General features: G+C 35.6%; 1 protein-coding gene across 1 annotated transcript in view; it reads left to right on the top strand.

Moving 5' to 3' along the window:
- URI1 (URI1, prefoldin-like chaperone) overlaps window positions 1-16,666 on the top strand; it is a 118,090-nt gene that overhangs the window by 47,719 nt on the left and 53,705 nt on the right. The window contains exon 2 of the mRNA XM_011995258.1: window positions 9,734-9,768. Coding sequence (XP_011850648.1) covers window positions 9,734-9,768 — 35 coding nt within the window. The remainder of the gene's footprint in view (window positions 1-9,733; window positions 9,769-16,666) is intronic.

Raw genomic sequence — 16,666 nt, 5'->3', positions numbered from 1 at the left:
CATGTTGGTCAGGCTGGTCTTGAACTTCTGACCTCAGGTGATCCACCCACCTCGGCCTCCCAAAGTGCTGGGATTACAGGTGTGAGCCACTGCACCCGGGTGCTTTTGATTCTTTTGGGTGTGCTCAGAGGTGGAATTTCTGGATCATATGGTAATTCTGTGTTTACTTTCTAAGGAACTGCCACACTGCTTTCCCAGGTGACTGTACCATTTCACATTCCCAGACAAATTCACAAGGGTTGCAGTCCACATACTGGGCAACTTTTGGCATTTGCTGTTTTTGTTTTCTGTAAGGGCCATCCTCATGACTGGAGTGTCAGATGGTATCCCATTGTAGTTCTAATTGACCTACTTTTATGCTCTTTTTTCTCTGCTTTTTTTTTTCCCTTCCTTTGGATCAAACATTTTTTATTGTTATGTCCTCCTGTTAACTTGTTTGTGATACATTATTTTTTACTACTTTTATACTATACTTTCAATATGCTTTAGTACTAAATATAATACGTATTTATAGTATTTTTTTTTTGTTTTTTTTTACAATTCCTTTTCACTAAGTCAGTTTCTGGTATCTCTAGAGATTGTAGCATGCATTCATTTATACAGCCCACCTCTTGCATGATTGCTGCCATCCTTTTTAATTCTTTGTGTTTTAAGCACCACAACACAGTATTTAATTGTTTCGTGTGGTCAATATTGATTTATCTTTACCTATCTTTTTTTTTTATCCTGTACTTTAATTCTTTCTGCATTTGTATTATTCTGAAGAGTCCTTTTTGTTGTTGTTGCTTCTTTTTTTTTTTAACTGATCACATTTAATAACAATATCTAGTTGTTTAATAATTTTTTTAGATAAGACATTTAATTAACAACATGTCTAGTTTAATAAACCTTTAGTATTTCTTTTAATGAAAGTCTGCTGGTGCAGAATTCTGTTTCTGTTGAAATGTTATTTTTTCCTTTATGTTGGAGGATCTGTTTGCTGTGTATATCACCATAGGTTTTCAGTTATTTTTTCCAGCATTTCAAGGTATTCTATTATCGTTCACTTTCTGTCCTTCATGTTGAAGTTAGCTCTACTCTAAGTCTTGTCACTCCTTTGAAGGCTGTGAATCTCCCCTGTGCCGCCGCCTCCTAGCCCCAGCTGCACATAAAGTTTTCCCTTTTTCTTTGGTTTTCATCACTGTAACTGTGTTGTGCCTTGAAATTTTCTTTGTGCTTCTCTTGCTTGGGATTCTTGGAGTTTCTTCAGTCTGTTGGCTGATACTTTGATATCAGTTTTAGAAAATCCAGAATTCAAGATCTTTTCAATATTGCTTCTGCTACATTCTCTCTTCCCTTTCTGGATCTTGCACTTACACTGTGTTTCACATGTCTCTTATTGGTCTTTTCTGTATTTTCCATATTTTATTTTTGAACCTCTGGGCTTTTATTTGGATGTTTTCTTTTGACCTTTCAAGTTGAAAAATACTGATATCTGCTGTTTAATCTTCTTTTAATGCCATTTATTTTAATTTTTGGTTCTTCAGTTGTAGAATTTTCATTTGTTTCTTCATGTAGATTTCAGTTCTCTAGCGAAAATTGCTATTTTTAAAATATATTCCTTTTATCTTTTCCTCTATTTCCTTGAACGTATTAATCATTGTTTGCTAATACCAGTATCTAGATTGCATGTGTATTTGGTTCTGTTTTATTTTTTCTTTTGACTTTTGGTCATATGATCCTGTTTCTTGGCATCGTAGTTATTTTTGACTAAATCCTGGGATTGTGTCTTTAAAGATTGTAGATATTCCTGAAGGTGATAACTTCCTCTAGTGAGGCAGATGCAGTGGGAGCTGGTCACCTTACTCCAGGCAGGTACTGGGTGGAGTGAAGGCCAGGTTGTTGTTTTCGTAAGGCATCTGCTGCTTCTGGTTTCTTCAGGCTTTCATCTGGACGCTTGATTTTGCTCACTACGCCATATTTCCTTGGAGGCTTCTGAACTCTAATTTTTGTTTGATCGTGAGCTCTGCTTTTCAGAGTTTCGGTTTATCTTTTTGGCCTTCACAGCTCAGCATTTGACAGATATCATGGGAGGGAAACCAGTTGTATGCTTAAGACCGCTCCTGCGCTCTCATTTTGCTACCGTATAGCCTTGTCAGACTGCACAAGGTTCTGCTTGTTTCTGTCTGCTAGCCATGGCTGTCTCCTCCGGGCCCAACATAATTCTCAACCTCTTGCCTATGCCTCCTCTTGTCTGAGAAAAAAGTGGCTTCAGATGATCAGCTCACTTCTCCACAGTTCTCCCCTTTCTGAATCCTTAGTCCCTCTTGTCCTCACTGTTTTGGCAGCTCTTGGATGCCTTTAAAGAGATAATTTTTGTATTTATCTGTCTCTTCTACTGTCTGAGAGTTACAAGCTTTTTTTGTCCTACTTGGAGGTATTGTAGAAGTCTAGACTGAGTTTTGAATTTACATAGCTACTTGCAGTGATTTAGTGTGATTTGTGATTTTTACCACAGTCTCACTGACAGTGGTAGTTTTTTTTGTTTGTTTTTTGTTTTTTTTTTTTGAGACAGAGTTTCGCTGTTGTTGCCCAGGCTGGAGTGCAATGGTGTGACCTTGGCTCACTGCAACCTCTGCCTCCCAGGTTCAATTTTCCTGCCTCAGCCTCCTGAGTAGCTGGGATTACAGGCGCCTGCCGCCACGCCTGGCTAATTTTTTGTATTTTTGGTAGAGACAGGGCTTCACCATCTTGGCCAGGCTGGTCTCAAACTCCTGATCCCTGGTGATCCACCTGCCTTGGCCTCCCAAAGTGCTGAGATTACAAGTGTGAGCCACCACGCCCAGCCAGCGGTGTTTTTTTAAAATAAAAATGTACTTCTTTAATTAATGCTAAATGAGATTGCTTTAATTTGACTTTTTGTTACCTGAGAGGGTATTTTCCTGTTTTTTTTTTTTAAACTGTTTATATTTACTCTTCGGTGGGCTGTTTGTTTTCTTTGAGCCCTTCACAGGTACAGTCTCCTCCTAATCTGTGTGGCAAGTTTACTACTCTAAAGTTTTCTTAGTTGCATATCATACAAATGCTTAGGAAATTATGAAATAATTTACTGGAAGAAGTCAGGAGAGAGTCAAAGGTAGGAGTTTTTTGGGTCTGTGTGTTTTGTTTTGTATTTTTTGTTGTTTCCCATACCAGCTGCTTTAGATGGTTGGTTAGCTTGTGCAGATCCCACTGTGGTCTTCCTTTTAGAACCAGAATCTGTAATTACCTCAGGCTCTGATGTCCAAAGTAAGTGAGGTTGGTCCAGTTAGCAGCAGGTATCTATCCTCACCCTTCATTGTGGCTACAGATGGAGAAATGGGATTCTTTTCTTTATGGGAGAAGGGCAGGGTTTCTACGAGGAAGGTATGTGAATGGAGAAGAAATGATTGATATCTCTGGTAAAACAGTGGGCATGCAAGGTGGAATTCAGGCAGTATTTCAGATTCAGAAATGTAGGTCACAATTTCTTATCTGCAATCAGAAGCCTGAAAAGCACTGAAAACACAGTTATTCTTAAGTTTATGGGATATTCATTTTTGACAAAACTGGAACTGATATGGGTGAGGCATTTATTGCATTTTGAATATTCATATGTTTCATTGCAAATGTTATGTTTACTACAGGGACATATATCTGAGATATATATATATATATATATATGTACTGTATGACTTGACTAAAATATATAAGGTTCTAAACAGAAAAACGTCTCCTGCGGTTTTTGGCTGATAGTAGACCTGTGCTTCTTTAAGAGGACTTGTTGCTTGCTTGCTTATGGCAGGTGAGTGCTGGTGGATCAAGGAGAACGGCCCCTACCTCATGGAGCTTTCAGCCAGAACAGTTAGAATTCCTGGATCTCTAGTTCAAGTAACCCCAAAAACCCTCCAAACATGTAAACGTCTTCATTCTTAGAAATATTACTGAATGTATATGTCACCACTCTTAAAATATTTCCAATAGGAGAAAACGGTAATAGAATACTTAAGATTAGTGAGTAAGGATTATTGAAAGTAAAAAAGAGCCTAGTTTGTAGGTAAAGCCAACAAGGGAGTGAGATGTACAGTGCCAGAGCACGTTAGACATAGTCCGATATTTGTGTAAAACGAGACTAGATTGAAATACAGGAAAAAATGCCTTAGAAGCCTGTGTAGGAGGAATCTGGCTAAAACGTAAAGGAAAGGATTAAGGAGACTTTTGATTCCATATTAGCTAAAATTTTAAATAAGGGCTGGGTGCGGTGGCTCACGCCTGTAATCCCAGCAATTTGGGAGGCCGAGGTGGGCAGATCACAAGGTCAGGAGATCGAGACCATCCTGGCTAACACATGAAACTCTGTCTCTACTAAAAACACACAAAAAAATTACCCGGGCCTGGTGGCGGGCGCCTGTAGTCCTAGCTACTTGGGAGGCTGAGGCAGGAGAATGGCGTGAACCTGGGAGGCGGAGCTTGCAGTGAGCCGAGATTGTGCCACTGCACTCCAGCCTGGGGGACACAGCGAGACTCCGTCTCAAAAAAAAAAAAAAAAAAATTTAAATAAGAACATGTAAGTGTTTTCAGAAGTGGCTCCATATAATTGGACTTACCTTTCATTAGAGTTTGGTTTTCAGCATATTTAGAACATAATTTGTTTAAAATTGAAATGGTTTTCTTTACTTTTATGGTGGTTTATTTATTTATTTATTTATTTTTTGGGACAGGGTCTCCCTCTGTCTCCCAGGCTGGAGTGCAGTGGTGTGATCTCGGCTCACTGCAACCTCTACCTCCCTGGTTCAGGCAATTCAAGTTACCGGAGTAGCTGGGATTACAAGCATGCACCACCACGCCCTGGCTAATTTTTGTATTTTTAGTAGAGACAGGGTTTCACCATGTTGGCCAGGCTGGTCTGAACACCTGGCATCATGTGATCTACCAGCCTTGGCTTCAAAGTGCTGGGATTACAGGCATGAGCCACTCTGCCCGGCCTAAGGTGGTTTTTATACAGTAACACTCGATTTATTGCGGTTTATCCCAGTGCTTATTGCTTTTTTTCTGTTAGGAACCTGTAGTCAGTTCCTCCCTTCTTTGCAAAGGGGTTTACTTAAAAGATTTGTAATTTTTATAAGTTTCGTTGAAAGTACACTTTTTGTATACTTTGGTAATGATGTTTATATATCTACTTGACAAATCTATCTTTTAAGAAATTATTTTCAGCTTTTAAGTAACTGTCACTAACATGTATGTCAAGTATCTATTGGCTTCAGCTCCTGCTGATACTATTTTCTTTTTGACTCAGCAGCTTTAAAACCAAAATAGTAAGATCTGTCTTGAAGTCACAGTCTAGCAAGAGAAGCAAACTATATAAATTTAGACAGCTCTGATTAGCACAATTCCCAAACTGTTATATTATACATTAACCCATACAGGAAGAATTTAAAATTGCAGTATTGTGAGAAAAGTTTCAGAGGTGAAGCATTTTTGAGGAAAGTATCAAAGATGAAGAAGTACTCTTGACCTTTTAGGCTTTCTGTTCCAGTCTAGTTTTAATGTGGCGTTGTATTTAACTTGCCTTAGAAACTCATAGGTTTATGCCCTCTTGTGGTCTGTCACCAATATAAATAGCACAAATAAAAATTTTAAGTACTGGAGATCTTACTGCATGTTACTGCTCTCCTTTATAAAATAATTTTTAAAAAGCAGCTTCTGGGGAGCAACAGCTAAGAAATTATTATTCCTGTCTTCCATATAATTTGTGGACCTTAAAAGTTATCAAATGTTTTATTTTAACCCTTGGTAACAAAAAGTATGTGTATGTTAGCTGGACACGAATGAACAGAAAAATATTGTTGGGTGGACTGTCCATCATTGTCCTTCTGGGTGTCTAACCCTGTTAATGTATAAATGTCTTAAAAATACGATGAGGTGTGATAGTAATTGTGGGGCTAGCACATTACCCTTCCACCTTCACCTAAACATAGCAGATATACTATTAAATGATGCTTGGGAAATGTGGTGTTTATACTTACTTGTTTCATCAGAAAGGGTCAGGAGCTGTAGGAGGCATTGGAAGAAATAAGGATTATAATGTTAGTAAATTGGTGAACTTAAGCTTACGGAATTTGCTTTTACTGACGTGATTGGCAAGGTCTTATTCGTGAGTGTGGGACTGAGGAACTAACTAGTAGAGGAGAAACAGCAATAGCAGTCAGTGTTTTAAGACTGCAGCTGTAACCAGTGTTTTTCTGCTGTTATCTAGTAAGTTGCATGATGGTTGGAAGCAGGCCAGTATAGGGACTATGCGCTTTAGGATTAGGTAGAATCCCTGTTAGACTTGGTTTTAAAACTGATCTCATCTCTTACCAGTTACTGGACAGTTGTGTAATATTTAGTAAGTTACTTCATCTCTGAATACAGAGGTTTCCTCTCCAAATAAAGATCTAAACTGCATCGAAATCTTTGCAGTTTGTTTTGTGACATGCAGTGTTGGAATGCAGACCTGTTGTTATTGCTCATAGGTTAAAGACAGTTTTGCGTTGCAAAGAATGAATACCATATGACTTTGTAGCCACTGGGTTGTTGGTAAAGACTCCTAAATAGTGATAAATCAGCTCATAGTTCTTTTTCTTTGCTGTGGACTTACTGCTGCACTTCTATGTAGGTACATACTTTATTATAAATTCTTGAGTGTAAATGAGGTCATTATATTAAATAATTTACTAGTTCAGTTATTTTAAAGTTGAAGCCTAGTAACTATTTTTAAGAAAAATGAAAATAATACAATAAGATTTTCTTTCTTTAGGGGTGCTATTTGCATGTTTTGGCAGGTTTAAAAAATAAAAAAAACTAGTATTGTTCCTCCATTGTGGTCATACTTTTGTGGAGGATAACAAAGTAATGAAATGTTTTTGTTTCTTTTGCTGTGGTTTACAAGTGTTTCTTGTAGAACAAGGCTCACTGCCTCATGGTTACTTTTAAAATTTAATACGTAAAGTAATTAATCTGAGTCCCCTTTCAGGAGAAATAAGATTATTTAGAATAATTTAACTTAAGGGAAAATATTTGTTTTTATAACACCTTCTAAAATTTCTGAGTTGTAGAAATTTACTAATTTTTTTCTTTCTTTTTTTTTTGAGATGGAATCTCGTTCTGTCGCCCAGGCTGGAGTGCAGTGGCGCGATCTCGGCTCACTGCAAGCTCTGTCTCCTGGGTTCACGCCATTCTCCTGCCTCAGCCTCCTGAGTAGCTAGGACTACAGGGGCCTGCCACCACGTCTGGCCATTTTTTTTTTGTATTTTTAGTAGAGATGCGGTTTCATTGTGTTAGCCAGGATGGTCTCCATCTCCTGACCTCGTGATCCACCCGCCTCGGCCTCCCAAAGTGCTGGGATTATAGGCGTGAGCCACCGTGCCCGGCCGAAATTTACTAATTTTATTCTTTTGAATAACTTGCTGTAAAATAGAAGACAACTGAAACAAACAAACAAAAAACCCTCTAAATATAATAAAACTGCTTGGGCTAAAATCTTTTTTGCAAGTAGGTGGACCATAAATCTTTTATATAAGCAAAGATAACCTAAACATGCCATCAGAAGGCTAGTCTATATATTTTTATATCTACCTCTTTCATCTTTCCCCTTGTTTCGGATTTCCAACATGTCACTTCTTTAGTTTCCATTTGGTTAGTGTTTATTTGAAGTCTGATATTCTAAATACTATATGTAACTAATAAAGACTTTAAAATGTAAGGCAGCATTTTGGCAGTTAAAATTTCTCTTATACGTTGTGAAATGGATTTTGGTGTTGGTCTGTCTTCCTAGGGAGACTGTTTAAGGGAAGTAAAAGGAACAGGGCAAGTATGGCCGGAACAAAGTGGAGGGTAGACTATGGGGAGTGATGGCAAGAACACATGCCTTTCTACCAGTGACTTGTTTCTTAAACATAAAAAGCATATGTGCCAAATTTACATATTTACTAATTAAAAAGGCTTCCTGGAAACATTAGGTAGACTATCTTCTCTAACCTTTAACACCGTCACTAATGGATATAGCTTAGAAGATTTCCTCGAAGGTCCTTTAAATAATGTAAATGATTATGAATGTGTAACTAGTTAATATGCAGCTACGAAAGGATTATCATGTAGAGGTTAATGAACATTCTGCTCTTATGGTTTGCAGGGCTTTGCTTTCTGTGCTTTTGGCTCTCTTCATGCTTGGAAACACATGCATTGGGATTGGAAAACATCCTGACTGTTTTTGGGTCTCATCTTTTAATGGGGTTGTTAAATAGGAACTTTATGAAAAGGATTTCATGAGCATTTTTTTCCTTTTTCAATTTACATTTAATTCTATTTGTCTATTTTGTAATTACTGCCAAATCAGAAACAGTGAAATGGATTGATGTAGTTTTAGTTTGGCTCTTCCAGATGTAAAGTCAGTACTCTATTATATATTGCCACTGTTATTAAGTGTTGCTATGTGATTGATACTTACTGAGAGATCTTCATTCTAAAATGGATGATGAGTTAATGTGTAGTATGGTTGGGTTTCTGATTATAGCATGTATTTTGGTACAGGATTGCTGTCTTAGTATTTAAAATGTCCCAAAAGAGGACATTTATTTCAGGAATTAAATGTTATAATGGAGGAATTTAGTGACAGGTCTAAAAAAAAAATCTTTTTTTTTTTTTTTTTTTTTTTGCCGGGAGGGGGTGGTGAAACATTGAGCATATACAAGAGATAATATTGGTATTTAGAGCAGTGAACTAGAGCAGCATTTTGCAAACTAGATAATGCTGCTGTCTTTTTGTCATGGCCTAGTCTTAAGCGTTTTGGCTTTCATCCTCTAGCTTCTCTGTCTCTAAAGTGGTATATGGTATTCTAGACTGCTGTTTAAAATTTTTATTAATAGGTAATTTAAAAGTAGATAATTAGCAATCCTTGAAAACAGTGTTAATTCTTAAATTGTCATTCAAAAATAGTTTTTTTTTTTTTAAATTGCATTTTTCTTTATTGACTAGTCTTCTTATTTTCTGAGCATTTTGAGAATCTACTGACATATCTCCAAGGAAAACAAATAACTTTTGTACTTAAATTCATTGTTTTAGTATTATAAGCATAGTTTAAACTGGCTGTGAAGTGCTTACAATCTTTATCATAATTCACTGGGGAACAAATGAGCTGTTCAGAGCATCTCCTTATCCCAAGTATTTCTTCTTGAAAATGTAGTAGAAAAATATCACTGAATTCATTTTTTAATGCGTCAGAATAAAAATTACAGGTGAAAATGTTTGGAGATATACTGACAAAATAAAATATTTTCACTACTGTCATTTTTTTTTTTAAACTGACAAAACGTGGATGTTACATTGGTTTCTTGTTATTTATAACATTTACATATTCTACAAAATATGTAATATTGAAAACAGGTCTGTAGATTGTACAAAATACTAGTTATCTTATATCATATGTCACCTAATAGTTATGAAGCGGGTTTTGTACCACAGTGTGAATCAGAAAGCTGTAATTTGTTCTGCAGTTATCAGCCTGCATTAGAGGGTTATGATAAAGTGTGCTGCTTAAAAACTAACATTCACATCTCTGTGCATTTGACAAATAAAAATGTATACTGAGATGCTATTAAATCTGTAAAGCCACTGTTCTAGTTTTCAGATACACTGATTTTTGTAGCTCTGTGCATAGCTCTGTTTTTTCATGAGTAGTTATCTGTTTTCATGACAGGTGGTCACTAACTGCCAAGAGAGAATCCAGCATTGGTGAGTGAAAGATGGTTTTATTACACTTCTGAAATACTGATGGGGTAACCTACTTGTGTTTAAATAATGTGTTTACTGTTTGTGTGTGTGTGTATGTATGACTAGTGATTTAATTCTTCTAGTAATCTCCATTTTGAATGCCTTTGATACTAATTCATATTGTCTTTCACCCTTTTCTGAATTACATATTTCTGATTTCCTGATGTTGTGTTACCGCTTGTATTTATTCTAAGTGTCTTGTTTTTTTTTAAGTTAGAATAATATTAATATCATTATGAATTGGAGACTGAGACATTTTTGAATGTGACATAGAGAGCTCTATTTTGAGGATATTTCTTATATTTTAGTAGAAAAATAATGGGAATCAGTTACTTTAAAATAATGATGGAAATAGGGCACAGAAATGTTTTCCCAAAGTTTGAAAAAAAAAATCTAATTTTCTACTTTTCAGAGCTTGTTTCATTGTACTTTTTCTTTTTCTTTTTTTTTTTTTTTTTGAGAGAAAGCATATCTATTTTAATGTGCTAATCTATAGTTAATAGGACCATGTTTGGTAAATAACACGCTTTCCTTTGGCTTCTGAGGAAAATGCTCAGTTTAATGGTGAATAAAATCTTATGAGTTGTCATGAGGTATAGCTGTTGATCTTACAGATATCAAATTACAATATATCCATGCTGTGCTTACGAAGATTTTACTGAGAGAACAACAGGAGCTGTCTTGATTATTGTCTGCAGGGTTATTGCAAAAATCATGGTAACTGCCCCTTTAGTGGTGAGATTAAACCTTCGGTTATACACCATCAAGCATATAATATTTTAAATTTATTTTAAGAGGCTTTTTCTTCATGCCTGAGAGATCTCCAAGGAAATAATTTATAGTTAGTGTATATCAAATGTTTTTTGGTTTAAATGCACATAGGCTGCAGGCAGTGGATAAGAGTGAAAATTGGTGCAATCTGTACACATCATCTTATTAAATTTTGACTATTGGCTTGCAGAAAATAATCTAAAACTAATAATATCCACTTTATAAATAAAAATTCAGGACTTCATTAATTTTCAATAAATGCATCGTTGTAGTTGCTTCCACTGGTGGTGTGAGTCTGTCAGCATTTCCATAATGGACCATTTGCCTTTCATTATACATTCAGTTCAGGTTAAAACTTGAAATACAAGTCCTTGGCTAAAGAATTTTTTTCACCTGCACATTTAGTCAGAGTGGCCCATTTTACAAATAATTTCCAGGGGAAGTTTTATTAACGTGGACTTCTATCTATTGGTTTTGGCAAGAAGTTCAGGAAATTGGAAAGGTATTCACTGGGAATAGACACTAGTTTACATAAATGGGTGAATGGTAACTTGCTTCTGGTTTGTTTTATAAGATTCTTATTAGAGAGTTCTTTAAGGATAAGGGCACGTTTTCATCCTTTTATTCACAGCCCCTCCTGCTGTTTGGCATAAAATGGGCACTTGATAAATGTTTGAGTAAATGAAGAAATGTGGTTATTTTCTATATAACATTTTAGTTTACAGATACTCTAGTAGTATACAAGTCTAGTGAGCAGAGACAGAAATGTGACATTTACTTCATGGCAGGTTCATGTGACCCTCAATTTCACTTTTCAGTTTTTTAAAACCCTCTAAACTGTAGAAGCTTAGCGTATTTGCCTACACGGATCTTGAAGTAATATAGTACTTTATAAATTAAAAAATTAAAATTATTTTTTTCCAGTTAAAATTTGCATTTTCCTCTGAATTTTTTCTGGTTTGGTTCAGGAAACAGACTTTTCTGTTCGCTTTTAATAGGATCTATATATGGTATATTGCTCAAATCTGAATGGCCAGTAAATTCATCAATTCATTATATTAAAAAAAGGAAACCAAAGTGTCTCTGTTTCCCTGAAAGCCAGGAAATTGCTGTTTGGGAGAGTCGTGAAATTCTTGTGACATTTTTGCATTCTCTTAATTCCTTAAACAATGGTTGAGTTTCTACCATTTGCCAGTATTGTGCTGCTGTTTGGAATTGCAAGACCCTGCCATAGAAGAATTCACAGTCGGACATTAAACAGGGAAATCACAACAATTTTGTGCTATTTGCGGAGATATGAAGCAAGTACAGAAGTTCAGAGGCTGGAGCCATTCTTAGGGTGTCTCACACACTACTTTTAAAAGCATGTTGCTTTAATTTTTATTTAACCCTTGGTATTAGCCTATCTAAAATATGATTTCTGTTAAGCTCCTATTCTTTATGGGTACATACCAATATAATAAAGTAGAACAAAATATATGGTTTGAAAAATGCATTCTTATGCTAGTGATGTATATGCTTGTTTGTATACTTTTTAAAGGATTCTTTAAGGAACAAGTATGTGTATTCTAGGTTCAGAAATAATCTAAATTGGTTTTTGTTTAAAAAAAATGTAGGACAGGGAGTAAAAATATTTGTAGAAAGATAGGAGTGAAAATGGTCTGGGACCACAGAATCTACCCCAAAAAACCTTTGAGAAAATTAACTAAATCCTAGAACTTTGGTAAACTAAGACATTTATATTTGTTTAATTAATAACAGATAATAAGGAAAGATTCAAGCCTAATGGATGAGAATTTGTACAACATTATTTTAGAGCTAATAATAATGGTTTTCAGTTTAGTGAGGATTTAAAAAATGTTTTTTAATCAAACTTTTTTTCTTTATAATCCCTTTTACCTAACTCAGGAAGTAAGGTATTTTGAAATCCACACACTATCATCTCATTAAAGTATGAGGATACTTCCCAGTGTTTGGTCCACTAGTGGCTGATTATTTTGTTTGTGGATTATTTGTAATTTTCTTTTAATTCTTTCTTAAAGAGCATGGCATTTGGAGTCACAGACCTATATTTGAATCCTGTCATTTGCTAGCGTTTTGACCTTGAACAATTATGCTAAGAGTCTCAGTTTTTTCTTGTAAAGGGATGATGATACTACTTAACTCACAGGGTTGTAGTGAAGATCAAATGAGATCATGTCTATAGAACACCCTGCCCGGCGCTCAGTAAGTATTAATAGGAACTCATATACCTCTTTTGAAAATTTTAATTGTCAGACAAATAAAAAGCCAGTACTTTGTAAATATTCGTGAATATTTAGTGTTCATTCTATTTTTTGTCATGATGGAGAGTTGGGTTTCTGTGATTTATTGTTATAGCTTTACATTAATATTTTTAAATCACTTTTTGTTAGGAAGAATTTCAAATAAGAGGTGATAGGTAGTATAGTGAATCCTCATGTACTCATCAGTCAGCTTTGATAATCATCAGCTCATGATTCTCTCTAAACTGTTTCATTGCAACATCTTATCTTGCCATCTACTGCTACCTCCAATTTTTTTTTAAACTTTTATTTTAGATTTGGGAGGTACGTGTAGAGGTTTGTTGCAAACGTGCATTGCATGATGCGGAGGTTTGAGGTACAATTGAACCCATGACCCAGATAGTGAGCATGGTACCCAGTAGGCAGTTATTCAGCCCTTGCCCCTGCCCTTCCTCACCACTCTTGTATTCCCCAGTGTTTATTGTTCCCATCTTTATGTCCATCTGTCCCCAGTGGTTAGCTCCCACTTATAAGTGAGAATATACAGTATTTGGGTTTCTGTTTCTGCATTAGTTTGCTTAGGATAGTGGCCTCCTGCTACATCCATGTTACTGCAAATATTTCTTCTTTTTTATGGGTATGTAGTAGTCCATAGTATATATGTATCACATTTTTATTATCCAGCTCACTGTTGATGGGGACTTCCATGTCTTTGCTATTGTGAACAGTGCGGTAGTGAACATACAGGTGCATCTATCTTTTTGGCTGAATGGTTTTTTTTTAAGGCTGAATGGTTTTTTTTAAGGTGGTCTATATTCTGTAATGGGATTGCTGGGTTGAATGGTTGTTCAGTTTAGTTCTTTGAGAAATCTCCAAACTGCTGTCCACAGTGGCTGCACATTCCCACCAACAATGTAAAAGCATTCCCTTTTCTCTGCATTCCTGCCAACATCTGTTATTTTTTGACATTTTAATAAAAACCATTTTGACTATCCCACCTCCAATTTTGAAATGAATCTAAGTCATATTCTATCTGGAAATATTTCAGCATATGTCTTTAAGTGTTGAGAAAGAGTAAATATTAACTTTTTAGGATTTAAATAAAAAATTTTTAATTAGGCAATACATTTACATGTTTCAAAATTTAGGAGGTATGAAAGGATGTAAATGATGTATAGGTTCCTCCCTAATTCTCAGTTCTGTTTTCTTTTTATTTTTTTTGAGATGGAGTCTCACTCTGTCATCCAGGCTGGAATGCAATGGCATAGTTTCGACTCACTGCAACCTCTGCCTCCCAGGTTCAAGCTATTCTCCTGCCTCAGCCTCCCAAGTAACTGAGATTATAGATGCATGCCACCATGCGTAGTTTAGTAGAGACGGGGGTTTCACCATGTTGCCCACGCTGGTCTTGAACTCGTGAGCTCAGGTGGTGCACCGGCCTCGGCCTCCTAAAGTGCTGGGATTACAGACGTGAGCCACCGCACCTGACCCGTCAGTTCTATTTTCTGGAAGCAAGTTTTTTTTTTTTTTTTTTTTTAACCAATTTCTCATAAATCTTTTCAGAAATGGTTTGCATAACGTAAGTGTTTTGTGTATGTATGTGTGTGTGTTGTGTGTGTGTATTCACCTACATGTTTATATATGGCTCCCATCCTTTTGGACAAAAATGAAATCAGATTGTATCTGTTCATTTAATATTATATTTACCCTATATCATTAACTAACTGTTCCTCTTTACCTCATTCCATAGATTTCACTGTGTGTCAAACGTTTAACTCTTAGGATTACTAAATGAGACCTGGAACTATTGTTTTTTTAATAAATAATTGCTACATCACCCAGAGTACAACTCTGTAACTCAAAATATATCCTTGCTAAGATGATATATGTGTTATTTTACTGCTCCTTAGTAAAATTACTCCAGAACTTAGTGGCTTGAAACAACCACCATTTGCTTGCACATGATTCAGTGGGTGTGCATATTAAGCTGGCCTCGCCTGTGTGGTTCTTCTGCTTGTCTTGTCTGGACTCACTGCTTTGGTTGCAGCCGGTTGGTGGCCGGGTCAGCTGTATTGTCCAGAATGGCTCACCTTCAAGTCTGGTGGTTAGTTGAGCCTTTGCCTCCATGTGCTCTTTTATCCAGCTTACTTTCTGTGGGCATCTCAGAGCAGCAAGAATGGAAGCTGCAAAGCTACGTTGGTCAAAGGAACTCACAAAGCCAGCGCAGATTCACAAGGTGGGAAGATAACACCCACCCGTTGAGAGGAGGCGTGAAAAAGAATTAATGGTCATTTTTAATGCACTGCAGTGACTTTACTGAATAAGTCCTGCACACACAAAAAGGAAGTCTCCGTCCTTTATGTTGACTGGTGAGAATGAAATGAAATAGTACATATGATGCCTGGCAGATCATCTTTATGTTAGGCATTACCTACAGTTGTAAGTCGTATGCATGTGAGTTGTGAAAAATTTATTGCCTTGCTTCCTTTATCTTAAAAGGATTTTTGGTAAAGGTATCTTTGAAATTACATGAAGCAGACTTAAATATAGAAGAAGATACTTTGTTCAGGTATTTAATTTTGGAAAGAATACTTTAAATATAGACATAAAAGTTCCAGAACACTTCGGCATGTGAGTTTCGAGAGGGTCTAAAGCAAATACTTGAAATTTTTTATCTTTCACAGGAAACTGGACAAGAATAATTGTTCAGAGGAAAAGAGTAACTAGTTTCTATTAGAATTTATAGTCAAAGCATATAGTAGGAAATAACCAAGAAAGCATACCTGTATAGGTAAAAATCTCAGGTGAAGATTTGATTTTCTCTCTTTTTTTTTCTGTTGGAGTTATTCTTTCCTATCAGTCAATCGGGATGGAGATACCTGTTTTATGCACACATTGTATAGTTGTCTATATGTCTCATGTTTTTGAGGCTTTCCTTGTGCACAGAAGCACTGATTTCATTGTAACAATGCCATGGTTTACAGTATATTTAATATACCTGAAACTATTTTCTTGAGTTGCCTTCACATGGCTATATAACATTTATTTTATTATGTATAATATTTGAAATATTGATCTGCATACCTTTAAAACTTGTAAAAGCTGATGACTTTGTTCTACAGTGTTAGGTAGATTTGTAAACTGTTTTTCAGAGTCTGTATTTTACTGACTACAAAGTTTTCAGTCACTGTTCTGTAGAGGGCCTTCTGTTGGGGCTTTTTCTTTATGTTTTTTTTTTTTTTTTCCTTTTTTTTCCTCCTCTTGAGTGGAGCAGAGAGCAACTTGCAAACTTTCTGGAAGTTTTACATGTTTTTGTTGTTGGAGTTTCTGCAGTTGTTTATGAAAGTCTTAGGGATAAGAGGGAAGAATCATATATGTCAAATCTTTTTGTCATTCTTTAAGTTTCTGCACAGTTTAAAAAAATGGTGTGAGTTAGTACATAGGCTACTGATTAAGTAAGTTTGGAACTCTTGTGTGTAATGTTTCAAAGAAATTAAGAGGCAAAAAAAAAAGATTAAAGTTGAATGTTTAAAGAATTTTTTTTTAATTTGAATTAGGTTTTTAAATTTTTATTCTGAATATAAAATGAATGCATGCTTAGTTATGGAAGGGTTGAAATAAGAAAGGAATAAAGATAAATTTACTCATAATTGTAAAGAGAAATGAATTCTCTCCCTGTTTTTAAAACATTCCCTGTTATTCCCTCTAGCTTCTTAATTCTGTATGTGTATTTATGTGACTAAGGTCAAACTGTAAATGCTTTTTTCTTTTCTTTCTCTTTTTAAAGAGTTAAATGATTTTTAACTTTTGATTAGAATTTATTA

The sequence above is a fragment of the Mandrillus leucophaeus genome, unplaced genomic scaffold (assembly GCF_000951045.1).
Source record: "Mandrillus leucophaeus isolate KB7577 unplaced genomic scaffold, Mleu.le_1.0 Scaffold48, whole genome shotgun sequence".
Classification (NCBI taxonomy): Eukaryota; Metazoa; Chordata; class Mammalia; order Primates; family Cercopithecidae; genus Mandrillus; species Mandrillus leucophaeus.
This window is presented reverse-complemented; position numbering and strand designations above follow the sequence as displayed.